The following is a 14,757-nucleotide window of genomic DNA, read 5'->3' as shown; positions in this document are numbered from 1 at the left end:
GTGCAGGCTCGATGGGCCGAAATGGCCTCTATCTGCACTGTGGGGTTTCTGTGATGTGTCAGCTGTGGCTCAGTGGGTAGCACTCTTGCCTCTGAATCAGGAGGTGTTCCACTCCAGAAGCCTGAGCACAACAAATCTAGGCTGACACTCCCAATGCAAAAATACCAACTGTACCACTTTGCAGTTGTCTCCTTTTAAAAAAAAATCTACAGTACTGTAATTGATTTGCACTGTCGGAGGTGAGAGATGGCCTCGTTTAATTGTTTGTTCTGTTACAGGGTATCTGTAAAGTAGCAATGTCACGTCATCCTTATTTACTATTTGTTTTTGTCTGAAAAGCTTGGGAGAGTTATTCTTGGCATATGGTAGATACTAATGATGGTACTTCGCACTCCAGTGCAGTGCTGAGGGAGTGCTGCCTTTCAGATGAGACGTTAAACCGAGGCCCCGTCTGCCCTCTCAGGTGGATGTAAAAGATCCCATGGCACTATTTCAAAGAAGAGCAGGGGAGTTATCCCCGGTGCCCCGGGCCAATATTTATCCCTCAACTAATATCACTAAAACAGACTATCTGGTTATTATCACATTGCTATTTGTGGGAGCTTGCTGTGCGCAAATTGGCAGCCGCGTTTCCACATTTCTTATAGTATTTACGTCCCAAGGCAATAGGATCCAAGGAAATTCTTGAGGCTAAGAAAAAAAATGGCCTGAGCAGGGTGAATTGCAGCCTACAGGTATATGTAAGACTCGTGCTGTGCGTTAAATTTAGGAGGGTACTGGTGCATTCTGCTTTAATTTGGTAAAAACATCCTTTACTTTGTCTGTAGTTTCTTACCAAATTAGAGAACCTTAACATACTTTGGGTGTCAGGTGACTCTGCACAACACAAGTTTATCAAAGGTTGTTTATGCATGTGAGGTGATTGTACGTTGCACTTTTATGTTCCTTCTTCAATGCCAAGACCGACCTTTAACTCCACTGGCAATATCACACGGTAAGGTTACTTCCCAAAGGTGCTGAGATTTTCACGAGCACATGTCTGCACAGGCTTAAGACGCCAATAACTGGTGTGTGTGACAAGTTCCAAGTAGGATAAATTACTGCGATGCACTGGACACTTGACCTTCACTGTGTGCTTCCTGGTAAATTGGTCTGTGTGAGGTTCAGCTGGTCACGTTGCATCTTCTGTATCAACTATCCTGGGAAATTGATATTTTGGAGTCTTTTTAATAGCAGTGGCAGAACTGCACAAAGTAGAAAGATGATGGGACAGCAGCATTATGAGCGGTCCACTGAAATATCTTTCGGCAGTGAACGATGTTTTGACGCTGGGAGCTGCAGCGAATCGAATTGAATTGCACAGAATGAATGCAAGCAGCAAGTCCAGGACACAACTATCATTACATTGAATAAAACACAATTATAAACTCTACAGATTTTTAAAAAATCAGTGACATTTACAGGAAAACGTACCATAATTAGTAGGAACAGCATTAATGTGCATGCATGGCAATTGAAAATACCAAACATTGTTACTGAGGGTGGGTAGGGCTTTTACAGAAGCAGCAGCCCTGTGGGATGAGTTTCAACGGGTCCAGTATTTTCAGGATTTACCAGTCAAATGGCTTATCTTGTATTTGTGAAGAATCCATTTATCATAGAATACATACGTGTCTCCTGTAAATTAACAGCAGGTTAATTCAGATATTTCTACGGTGACTGTGTCCCATTTTGGGTAGTAGTATGTAGATGTTTAGAGATCGCTTCTCAAGAAAACAATTATCTCCAGGCATCCACAGATTACGAACTATTTACTGAAATATGTTGTTTTCCTCATTCTTTGCCCCTCCTCTCCTCTCCCGAATGCATTTACCCGTTGCTCAGTACAGTTTTACAGACTCCAGTCATCCCATGGTACCCCGTCCAAGTGACCATTACTCATGGATGAATCTTGACAGGGACTATTCTTCCAAGTTGAGCATCACTCCCGTCCTCAATCGCACATAATTGTGCACTTTTAGTTGGGGGGGTGGGGGCAGTGGGGGGTCGCTGGATAACAATCACAAAGCAGAAACCCTGGCCATCCAGGGGTGCTGAGGCAAATTGTTGCACCATTGTTTACCATCCTGGCTGAGATCAGTTAACTCTGCCCAGATCAAGGATTGAACCTGGCCCCTCCCTATTCTGCATGGCTCAGCTACTCCACTGAATTAAACCCACCGAGAGAGCTACTTCTCTTGTCTGAACATAAATCCCAGATAAGGAGTAAAAATGAATACTGTCTTTTTTAAAAGAAACCATTTATTAACTTTCCAAAAACTGTTAGTTTAGAAACATCTTGCATTTGTAAATAACACCCAAAATGGTATTGCAATGCAGAAGAACAAACCCAAAATTTTAAGATTTTATTTACAAAGCTTTTGACTTACATAAAGATCGGTGCTATAATCTCTCTTTAACAGGCAGCCATTTACAAACATGACCATCCAAATCACCTCATCCGTTCTCGTTGCTATGGAAATAGTCTTAGCAGGAAACCTAAGAAACCTCAACATCATAAAAAGCACTGGACCAATTTCTACCCAGTTTCACTACTCCATGTGGGTTTTGGAATATGGATTAACTGCATTTATAAATACAAGGAATGTCAAGACAGTGGCAACTGCTGGCTCGTTGACATTCAGTGCTCTTTCCCACAGTGCTGTGCAGGTACCCAACAGTCGCCAATCTGGGGGTGGGGTCGGGGGGGTGGGGAAGGGTGGGGGGTGGGGGGCAGTACAGCCCATCCAGTACTAAATAGTCTTTCAGGTCACTTGGATTCTTAATCATCATCTTCCTCCCCTTCGTCATCCGTGTCTCGTTTTCTCTTCTGGCCTTTAGCGCTTTCCTCCTCATCTGTAAAATGACAGCAAATGGTTTTAGCGACGAAATATCAAACGTATCGCTCAAAGGTCACGACATAGCCCATAACAACTGCCATTTAATCTCTCCTGCCTTCCACCCCATCACAGACCTTCCTTTTTGTTCTTCCCCACCCCCCCCACCCCCGCTGTCCCAGCTTCTGTACATGCTTAAAACCTGTTACAACTCCACGTTGGCCGTGAATTTGCGGTTGGCGACGTACCTCCGGAGTACGCCTCCAACTCGCGAAACATCTCCGACCTTACCTCCTGGCTTCAAAGCTATGTAGAGTTCGGGTCCTGGCCCTCCAGGCGTACGCCTGCATAAAGGCCCAAGGATCCCAGGTGGTTCAGAAGTGTCCCTGGGATCACGTGGGTCAAGTCCTCCAATCACAAAGGAGGATTCCATTGCAGTCATTTCCGAACGAAATCCCCTAATGACATGCAATGGAATCCCCAAATAATTAAACAATTTAGCCAACTCTAATAAATATAAATGTTCCAATTTTCAAATATAATTAACAGTCCCATAATTACACCAAATACAATGAAACTTTAATTTTTTGAAACATAATTTTAAACATTTTAATCCGGGCCAATATTTGCATAAACTAATTTTAAGTGTTTGTGCATCATTTTTAATTTTTAAATTAGGATTTATATTAACCCTTATGCTGGTGAAAGCAGGCCCTATGCCTGCTTTTACCAGCCGTAAGAGTTTCGTGGGCAATTGCTGGGCAGTCGTTGGGCAAATAGTCCAATTCTGCGTCAGTGAAAGTGATTTTTGGATTGGTGCAGTAGATCTGTCAAGGCGAACCTTGACAGAGCGTAAGTTTTGGGTTTTCGCGCATGTGGAAATCCGAAACCTTCGGGGCCCAAACAGAAGGATTAGGACGGAGTACATAAAGCATTTTTTGTTTTTATTTCAGATTTCCAGCAGCTGCAGTATTTTGCTTTTGCCATAATAATCCTGCTTGGTGGCTTGATATATTAATCCTTCTAAAACTAATCTACTTGACTAATCTACTGGAATTTTTTGAGGATGTAACTGGTAAAATAGATAAGGGAGAACCAGTGGATGTGGTGTATTTGGATTTTCAGAAGGCATTTAATAAGGTCCCGCATAAGAGATTAGTGTGTAAAGTTAAGGCACATGGGATTGGGGGCAAGGTATTGACTTGGATAGAGAACTGGTTGGCAGACAGAAAGCAAAGAGTTGGAATAAACGGCTCTTTTTCCGCGTGGCAGGCAGTGACTAGTGGGGTACCGCAGGGATCGGTCCTTGGACCCCAGCTATTCACAATATATATTAATGATCTGGACGAGGGAACTAGATGTAATGGCCTAGAAATTGGGTTGGGGCGCCAAAGTGGCGCAAAAGTCGCCTGAGCGCAGGATTTAGCGCAGCGATCGGAGTAATACTGATCGCCAGAAATTCAGTTTCAGTGCCCCTCGAGGGACACGGGGCGAGGCTCGAGGCGCGAGGCGTCCCTCTTAGGGCGCTGAAACTGATTACCGCAGCGCAACGTGCCGCAGCGCCACACGCTGCGGCACGGCACGCTGCGGTACTGCAGGCCTTCCTCCCACTGTTAAGGGGGAGGTGCCTGCAACAGCGCGATCCCCGCTCGCGAGTGCCGGCAAATGAGCCCGGCACCAAGGAGAAGTGCCGGGCTCTCGGGAAACAGCTGGCAATGCCGCGGGGGGGGGGGCGGGGGGGTTAGGAGGCCGGGGACGGAGGTGCTGGCAGGCGGCCGCCCCGCACCTCCACCTTAACTTGCGCCGCTGCCGGCACAGTAAGGCCCCGTGAACCGGGCGCGGGTAGCGAACGGCACAACTGCGGCGTTCGCTACCAAATATCGCGAACGGGGCACGAATGGGGCGCTGCGCACACCGATGACGTCATCGGTGGCGGCGCAGCGCAACAGGCTAACGCCACCATTAGCGCCCCTCCTGAATATCGCGGGAGGCGCAGCCAGTGGCGCTACAGCCACTGCCTGCCTCTTTAGGCGCTAACAGGTGGCGCTACTCACCCAATTTCTCCCCCAATATCTCCAAGTTTGCAGACGACACAAAGCTGGGTGGGCGTGTGTGCTGTGAGGAGGATGCCGAGAAACTCCAGTATGATTTGGACAAGTTGGGTGATTGGGCAGAAGCATGGCAGATGCAATATAACGTGGATAAATGCAAGGATATCCACTTTGGTGTCAAAAACAGGAAGGCAGATTATTATCTGAATGGCAATAGATTGGGAGAAAAGGAAGTGCAACGAGACCTGGGCGTCCTTGTGCACCAGTCGCTAAAGGTAAGCATACAGGTGCAGCAGGCGGTTAAGAAGGCAAATGGTATGTTGGCCTTCGTAGCGAGAGGGTGAGAGTACAGGAACAAGGATGTCTTGCTGCAGTTGTACAGAGCCTTGGTGAGACCACATCTTGAGTATTGTGTGCAGTTTTGGTCGCCTTATCTGAGGAAGGATGTTCTTGCCATGGAAGGAGTGCAGCGAAGATTCACCAGGCTGATACCTGGGATGGCAGGAATGATGCATGAGGAGAGACTGGGTCGATTGGGCTTGTACTCGCTGGAGTTTAGAAGAATGAGAGGGGATCTCATCGAAACTTATAAAATTCTAACAGGACTAGACAGACTAGATGCTGGAAGGATGTTCCCGATGGTCGGGGAGTCCACAACCAGGGGTCACAGTCTAAGGATAAGGGGTAAGCCATTTAGGACAGAGATAAGGAGGAATTTCTTCACCCAGAGAGAGTGGTGAACCTGTGGAATTCTCTGCCAAAGAAGGCAGTAGAGGCCAATTCATTAAATATATTCAAGAAGGAGTTGGATATATTTCTTAAGGCTAAAGGGATCAAGGGATATGGCGAGAAGGCAGGAACAGGGTACTGAATTTGGATGATCAGCCATGATCTTATTGAATGGCGGAGCAGGCTCGAGGGGCCGAATGGCCTACTCCTGCTCCTATCTTCTATGTTTCTAAAAACGTGGCTGCAACTAACACTTAATTATTGCTAAACCTTTATAAATCACTGGTTAGGCCTCCGCTAGAGTAGTGTGTCCAATTCTGGGCATCACACTTTAGGGAGGATGTCAAGGCCTCGGGGTGCAGAGGAGATTTACCAGAATGGTACCAGGGTTGAGGGGCTTCCGTTATGCAGAGAGACTAGAGAAACTGGGGTTGTTCTCCTTAGAGCAGAGAAGGTTAAGAGGAGATTTAACAGCGGTGTTCAAAATCATGAAGGGTTTTGAACGAGGAGATAAGGAGAAAATGTTTCCAGTGGCAGAAGGGTTGGTAACCAGAGGACACAGATTTAAGGTAATTGGCAAAAGAAGCAGAGGGAAAGCAAGGAGAATTGTTTTTTACTCAGCGAGTTATGATCTGGAATGCACTAGCTGAAAGAGTGGTGGAAGCAGATTCAATAGTAACTGTCAGAAGGGAACTGGATAAACATTTGAAGGGGGAAATCTTCCAGGGCAGGGGAGTGGGACTAATTGGACAGCTCTTTCCAATGGCCAGCATAGACACAATGGACCAAATGGCCTCCTTCTGTGCTGCATTATTCTAAATAAGCGAGAAACAGAAGTGAGACAATACCTTCATCCTCATCCTCCTCTTCATCATCTTCCTCTTCATCAATCTCACCGTCTTGTCCATAACCCTCCTGCAAAACAGAGAATGTTATTTTAGTTACCAAGTAATTCAGTTGGCTATACTGAAGAGCGAGGTAAACTCCGTAGGGGCATTAGGGATCATGGGTTCATCCCTAAATAATTATTTCCTGCACCGTAGATCCCCACAGCACTATTCTGAAGAAGAGCAGGGGAGTTCTCCCCGGTGTTCGGGCCCAATATTTATCACTCAACCAACATTGGTGGGACGTTGCTGTGTACATATTGACAACTGCATTTCCTACATTGCAACAGTGACTACACTTCAAAAAGTACATTATTGGCTGTAAAGCACTTTGGGACATCCTGAGGTTGTGAAAAGTGCTGCATAAAGGCAAGTATTTCTTTCTTTAGGCCTGTATAAGCTCTGGAAGCAGCAATTAGCACCAATTGTTCATGCAGATTTTTTTAAATTTGTTCCTGGGATGTGGGCATCATTGCCAAGGCCTGCATTTATTGCCCATCCCTAGTTGCCCTTGAGAAGGTGGTGGTGAATTGCCTTTGTGAACCGCTGCAGTCCGTGTGGTGAAGGTACTCCCACAGTGCTGTTAGGGAGGGAGTTCCAGGATTTTGACCCAGCGATGAAGAAGGAACAGCGATATACTTCCAAGTCAGATTGTGGGTGACTGGGAGGGTAACATGGAGGTGGCGGTGTTCCCATGTGCCTGCTGCCCTTGTCCTTCTAGGTGGTAGTGGTCCCGGGTTTGGGAGCCGCTGTCGAAGAAGCCTTGGCGAGTTGCTGCAGTGCATCTTGTAGATGGTACACACTGCAGCCACGGTAGGCTGGTGGTGGAGGAAGTGCATGTTTAAGGTGGTGGATGGGGTGCCAATCAAGCTTTGTCTTGGATGGTGTCAAGCTTCTTAGTGTTGTTGGAGCTGCACTCATCCAGGCAAGTGGAGAGTATTCCATCACACTCCTTACTTGTGCCTTGTAGATGGTGGAAAGGCTTTGGGAAGGCAGGAGGTGAGACACTCGCCGCAGAATATCTCGCCTCTGACCTGCTCTTATAGCCATAGTATTTATGTTCAGTTTCATATTCAGACTAAGGTACAGGAATAGATGCAAAAAGGTGATCTGTCAGGCTAAGTGAGTCCTGCACTGTCCAGGTAGCTCCTTAACTGCTTGAATTTGACATGGGGTGCTTGTGACTTAAATAAATGATCACACAGACAAAAAAAAGTGCACAATAATCTATTGGGTCATCTTGGATCCAATTTCACACCCAATATGAACAATAATTTTTGCTGGTAGTGTTGATTACGTTAAATAAGATGGTGTTGCTCAAGAGCTACTTATAGAAGCACACTAAATTGGTGTAGAAACTGGTTTTTCTACATCTTCAGGTCAGCTTGGTGATAGGTAGCCCCAACTGTGTATCATCCTGATCTGCCAAGCCAAATCAATAATGCTGACCCAAAGCACGCAAACTGCGGCAGGTACAGCTGGTCTCAAGAGGAGCTCTTCACGTGTTGCCCATGAAGTGGCCACTGCACAAATAGTGTGTGTTCCAACTTTAATCAGAGGATCTTTCTATGCCCTGCCATACAGTAATATAGAATCATACAGCGCAGAAGGGGGCCATTTTTGGAGTACATTATACATCTTTGCAGTACTAGTCTAGACTGATATTAGGGATGAGGGATTTCGGTTATGTGGAGAGTCCAGAGAAGCTGAGATTGTTCTCCTGAGAGCAGAGAAGGTTAAGGGGAGATTTAATAGAAGCGTTCAAAATTACGAAGGGTTTTGATAGAGTCGATAAGGAGAAACCGTTTCCAGTGGCAGGAGGGTCGGTAACCAGAGGACACAGATTTAAAATGAGGCCAGAGGGGCGATGAGAATTTCTTTTACGCAGCAAGTTATTGTAGTGTATGTACCTTTAAGGGGAGAACTACTTTTTCCAGCTCCTGTATACTGTAGTACCGGCAGTGACCACACCGGTATATAAACCCTGAGTAGGGGTCTGTACAGTTAGTTTTTAGAGTAACCCGCATCCAGTAAACACCTGTTGATTGTTCCCTGCAGTCTCTTGTCTAGTTATTGAAGGACACACAACATCAAGATACACGGATCTAACATTGGCGACGAGAAGATTCAAACCTACCTGCAACTCTGCATCACCTCCCAGGGATTCGATCCTGGAGAACAGTGAAAGAAGAAGGCCGAGTCCAGAAGCACGGGCGTCGACCATCCAGAGGAGACTTGAGCATCGCAGGGGAGGCTGTTGAGAGCTGGGCTTGGTTCTCCAGTCACGGTGGTCCAGCAAAACGGGCTGGCAACAGGTACGGCGCAGACCCTTCCCGGACAGCGGCGGCTTGAGCCGACCGACGGCACAGAAAAAGGCCGAGCAGCGTCGACGGGAGAAGAGAGAGGGTAGAGCGCACAGGGCGCAGCCGGTGTTCAGGACCGAGCGGCGTCGACGGGAGAAGAGAGAGGGTAGAGCGCACAGGGCGCAGCCGGTGTTCAGGACCAAGCGGCGTCGATGGGAGAAGAGAGAGGGTAGAGCGCACAGGGTGCAGCCGGTGTTCAGGACCGAGCAGCGTCAACGAGAGAGAGCAGAGCGCAGCCGGTGTTCAAGGGCCGAGCAGCGTCAACGAGAGAGAGAGGCGCGCAGGAAAACGCGCAGAGCGCAGCCGGTGTTCAAGGGCCGAGCAGCGTCAGCGGGGAAGAAAGGAAAGCGCGGGAGACGCCATTGTGAGCCGCAGCGGAGAAGAAGGGAGAGGGCGGGAGACGCCATTTTGAGCCGCAGCGGAGAAGGGAGAGCGCGGGAGACGCCATTTTGAGCCAGTCTAACCACACCCAGGGATGCCGAAGAGTGGCAGTGTCACAGCGTTCGACAATGAAGTCGAAGATTGGACGACATATGTCGAACGCATAGAAGTGTACTGCAAGGCGAATGAAGTGCCAGATGACAGGAAAGCGCTGGTATTATTGAATTCAATGGGTGCAAAAACGTATGGCTTACTGCGAAACCTAGTAACCCCAGAGAAGCCAGTGGAAAAGAATTTTGAAAACATAGTGTCAATCCTACAGGACCACTTAAACCCCACACCGCTGCTGATAGCAGAAAGATTTAAGTTTCACAAAAGAAACCAGCATAAAGATGAAAGTAATGCTGAGTATTTAACGGAACTGCGCAAGCTATCGAAACACTGCCAGTTTGGAACGGGACTAGCAGATACTTTAAGGGACAAGTTTGTGTGTGAGCTTCAAAGTGAAGGAACCCAGAAACGGCTTCTATCAGAAAAGGATCTTACGCTGGACAAGGCTTTCAGCATGGCAGTATCACACGAAGCAGCAGCACGGGGCGCGGCAGAGATACAACGGAGACCGCAAGAATATGGCACAAATGAAATGTCATACGGAACAGTGAAGTGCTATCGCTGCGGCAGAACAACACACGACCATAAGGATTGCTGGTTCAAGGACCAAGTGTGCAGACAGTGTGGGAAAGTAGGACACATAGCAAGAGTCTGCAGGTCGGAAAAGAAAACCAGCAGCAAGAAATCTCCACAGGAGAAGTACAAGAAGGTACATAAGGTGACGGAGAGTAGTTCAGACGAACAGAAAAGTGATACAGACTCCGGAAGCAAGGAGCTGGGTTGTCTGAAACTACATAATGTGATCAAAACGGAGGATCACCAAACTATCTGGGTCACGCTCAAGATAGCCGGAGTCCAAGTGAAAATGGAATTGGACACAGGATCAGCCCTAACAGTCATAAACCGAAAGGACTACAAGCGGCTATTCTCACATATACCCTTGAGAGATACAGAGATCGTCTTGAAGACGTACACGGGGCAAAAAGTCTACCCCAAAGGAAAAATAAGGGTGAACGTTATATATAACGGCAAGGAAACACCAAAAATGGACCTATATGTATTGCCAGAGGGAGGACCACCACTACTACGGCATGAATGGATCTGGAAGATACAGCTAGATTGGCATTCCATACAAGCACTGACTGTAGATGCCAAAAAGGATGACGACGTCACACCTGGACGACTGTCAAAAATGCTAACTGACGCACAAGAAGTGTTCCAGGAGGAACTCGGAACACTAAAAGGCATAACAGCGATGATCAAAATAGAGGAAAATGCAAGCCCAAAGTTTTTTAAGGCCAGACCTTATGCGATCCGCCCAGCCGTCGAAGCAGAGCTGGAAGGTTTGGAACGTTCAGGAGTACTGTCCAACGTGGACTGGAGCGAGTGGGCTACACCCATCGTTCCTGTAATGAAGAGGTCGTTGAGTAATACGCCTGGGGAACCAAAGAAGGTTCGCATCTGTGGGGACTTTAAGGTGACAGTGAACCTGGTCCTTCACACTGTACAATATCCGCTTCCGCGGATTGAAGATATTTTTGCCTCGCTATCTGGGGGGAAACGCTTCACTAAGATTGATCTGGCCCAGGCATACCTGCAAATGGAGGTAGAAGAAGCCTCGAAAAAGTACCTCACGATCAACACTCATAAAGGTCTCTACCAATACAACCGGCTGGTGTTCGGGGTAGCATCAGCTCCGGCTATTTGGCAAAGGGCAATGGATCAAGTCCTGCAAGGGATTCCAGGGACCCAGTGTTATTTGGATGACATCCCGGTCACGGGCGAAAATGACAGTGATCACCTCGCCAACCTGGAGCAGGTGCTCACTAGATTGAAGGAATATGGGCTCCGAGCTAATCGCCACAAATGCGAGTTTTTCCAGAAGCAGATCTCGTATTGTGGCCACGTTATTGATGAAGAGGGGTTACATAAGTCCCTTGAAAAGATTGAGGCAGTAGTCAAGGCTCCAGCACCAGAAAATGTGTCACAACTGAGGTCGTTCCTCGGGCTGGTGAACTACTACCATAAGTTCTTGCCGAATTTGTCTACCGTACTACACCCACTGAACACCCTACTGCAAACGGGGGTACCATGGAAGTGGAATGACGAATGTAAACGAGCTTTCCAGAAGAGCAAAGAATTGATCACATCAAAAGAGGTGTTGGCTCATTTCAACCCAGCACTCCCAATTCGGTTGGCGTGTGATGCATCACCCTATGGCATTGGAGCGGTGCTGTCGCACAAATTCTCGGACGGCTCAGAGAGGCCAATAGCCTTTGCGTCACGATCACTAACCTCAGCCGAGCGTAACTACGCCCAGATTGACAGGGAGGCCCTCAGCCTAGTGTGGGGAGTGAAAAAGTTCAACCACTATCTGCACGGGCAGAAGTTCACCTTGCTGACTGACCACCAACCACTTGTCTCCATCCTTAATCCAAAGAAGGGCGTTCCGGTGATGACTGCGCAACGGCTACAAAGATGGTCCCTTTTTCTAGGGGCGAACCAATATGAAATCGAGTATAAGGGCACGAAACAGCATGGAAACGCTGATGGGCTATCACGCCTGCCACTGCCTACTGCGGAGGAAGCACCAGCAGTGGACCCTGTCGAAATATTTCATTCGACTATAATTGAACGCTTGCCAGTAACTAACGCTGATATAGAGAAGGAGACCCGAAATGACCCGACACTGTCTCGGGTATATGACTTGACGGTGAAGGGATGGCCAACACATGGCGACTCATTGTTGCCAGCATTCTCATCCAGAAGAAAACAGCTGTCAGTATGCCAGGGGACCTTGATGTGTGGATCCCGAGTGGTAATTCCACCCAAGTTTTAGGAGAGAGTGCTCAATGAGCTTCACGAAGGCCATCTGGGAGGGGTGAAAATGAAAAGCCTTGCTAGGGCTTATGTGTGGTGGCCGGGGATCAATCAGCAAATCGAGGACCTGACAAAGAGCTGCTCAGGATGCCAGAAGGTCCAAAATGCACCACCACATGCCCTTCTACACCCATGGGAGTGGCCCTCATCTCCATGGCAACGGTTGCATATTGATTTTGCTGGTCCATTCATGGACTCGATGTTTTTAATAGCCGTGGATGCGCACTCGAAATGGCCTGAGGTGATCAAAATGTCCTCCACCACCACGGAGAAAACTATTGCAGTCCTACGGACCATATTTGCCAGGAACGGCTTGCCAGAGCAGATTTGCTCTGATAACGGGCCACAGTTTGTGTCCGAGGAGTTTCGAAGATTTATGGAAAGGAATGGGGTAAAGCATTACACATCCGCCCCGTATCATCCAGCCACAAATGGATTGGCTGAGAGGTTCATACAAACCTTTAAAAAAGCAGTAAGGGCCATGTGCGATGACGACATTCCACTGCAGCATAAAGTGGACAATTTCCTGTTAGCCTACAGAAATGCGACACATGCAGTCACCAACCAGACCCCAGCCATGATGTTCTTTAACCGAAGGTTAAGATCTCGTATGGATTTGCTCAGACCAAATGTACGAAGAGATGTTGAGAATAAGCAATTCCAGCACATCAATGAGAAGCCGACAAGGAGCTTCAATGTAGGGCAACCAGTCTTGGCCTGCGACTACCGAACAGAGAAATGGCAACCAGGAACGATATGCACATGGCAGGGGCCACTAATGTACACAGTGGATGTTGGGGAGAACATTGTGAGACGCCATGTTGACCAGATCCTAGAGTCACAGGAACGAGTCAACCCCATGTCTCGCGTACCTGGTGATGAACCCGACATACAGGTAGCATCTACCCCAGAAACAGTAGCATCGGAAGCTGATGAACCAACCGACGACAGGGGGCCAGAATCGCCTCCGCAGCAAGAGCAAGACACTCAGGAAAGGTGCTATCCAGAAAGGATCAGGAAGCCTCCCCAAAGACTGAATTTATAAATAGACTATTTTCAGTTAATGTTGCATGTTAAAAGTGTTAATTGTAATTGGTTGATATTTAATTGTTAAATGAATGTTATGCTACTGTTAATCTAAAAGGGGAGGAATTGTAGTGTATGTACCTTTAAGGGGAGAACTACTTTTTACAGCTCCTGTATACTGTAGTACCGGCAGTGACCACACCTGTATATAAACCCTGAGTCGGGATCTGTACAGTTAGTTTTTAGAGTAACCCTCATCCAGTAAACACCTGTTGATTGTTCCCTGCAGTCTCTTGTCTAGTTATTGAAGGACACACAATATCAAGATACACGGATCTAACAGTTATCATAATCTGGAATGCACTGCCTGAAAGGGTAGTGGAAGCAGATTCAATTATAACTTTCAAAAAAGGGAATTGGATAAATACTTGAAAAGGAAAAAATTGCAGGGCTATGGGGAAAGAGCAGGAGAGTGGGACTAATTGGAGAGCTCTTTCAAAGAGCTGGCACAGGCACGATGGGCTGAATGGCCTCCTTCTGTGCTGTGAGATTCTATAATAACCATCAATTATCACCTCCATAATCCTTACCTGCTGTGCTGATTTCAACACCGCATTACTTCCAACAAGCATACATTAGCTAGTGAAAGCTCAAAAATTCCCATTCCTTATGATTTTCAACTAACTTTAACAGTGCAATTTAAACAGCAAAACATATCAAAGATGAATTTCTCAATATGAACCACAAAATTGTTTAAAAACAAGAGTATCAGGACTGGCTCGATTTATCCATTGAGTTCTTACCTCTTCCTCTGCACTGACTTCGTCTTCGTCATCTTCCCCTTCTTCATCTTCCTCCTCCTCATCGTCAAGTTCTTCTTCTCCATCTTCTTCTTCATCTTCTTCCTCCTCTTCCTCTCCTTCTGCAAATAATTTAAACAAAAACTCTTCAATTTTGCAGCACGGTGGCATAGTGGTTAGCACTGTTGCCTCACAGCGCCAGGGACCCGGGTTCAAATCCGGCTTCGGGTGACTGTCTGTGTGGAGTTTGCACATTCTCCCCGTGTTTGCGTGGGTTTTCTCCGGGTGCTCCGGTTTCCTCCCACAGTCCAAAAATGTGCGGGTTAGGTTGATTGGCCATGATAAAAATTGACCCTTAGTGTTAGGGGGGATTAAATACGTGGGGTTACGGGGATAGGGCTTGGGTGGGATGGCTGTCGGTGTAGGGACCGTGCTAGGATTTGGATGATCAGCCATGATCTCGTTGAATGGCGGAGCAGGCTCGAAGGGCCGAATGGCCTACTCCTGCTCCTATCTTCTATGTTTCTATGTTAATTTTATTCCGTGCAAACATCTCTTCACCAGCGGCATGTTTGCACTTTCTAACGCAGCCTATAACTGGGAGTTCACAAACCCTCCGCACAACTAATCTAAATCTGTGACAGCTACCCTGG

The 14,757-nt window shown here is 47.3% G+C and overlaps 1 protein-coding gene across 4 annotated transcripts in view; it reads right to left on the bottom strand.

The window, feature by feature from the left end:
• Positions 1-1,382: 1,382 nt before the first annotated feature.
• Positions 1,383-14,757, bottom strand: part of anp32b (acidic (leucine-rich) nuclear phosphoprotein 32 family, member B) — a 224,034-nt gene continuing 210,659 nt past the window's right edge. For all 4 annotated transcript variants that reach the window (XM_085992029.1, XM_085992032.1, XM_085992025.1 and 1 more), the window contains 3 exons: positions 14,108-14,226; positions 6,505-6,571; positions 1,383-2,895 (listed from right to left, as the gene is read on the bottom strand). In XM_085992029.1, coding sequence (XP_085848155.1) covers positions 2,822-2,895; positions 6,505-6,571; positions 14,108-14,226 — 260 coding nt within the window. In that variant the 3' untranslated portion in view covers positions 1,383-2,821. The remainder of the gene's footprint in view (positions 2,896-6,504; positions 6,572-14,107; positions 14,227-14,757) is intronic.

Source organism: Somniosus microcephalus, chromosome 1, assembly GCF_052327205.1.
Source record: "Somniosus microcephalus isolate GS21.2 chromosome 1, FLI_Smic_1.0, whole genome shotgun sequence".
In the NCBI taxonomy this organism is placed as follows: domain Eukaryota; kingdom Metazoa; phylum Chordata; class Chondrichthyes; order Squaliformes; family Somniosidae; genus Somniosus; species Somniosus microcephalus.
Note: the sequence above shows the minus strand (reverse complement) of the source record. Positions and strands in the feature narration are given on the sequence as shown.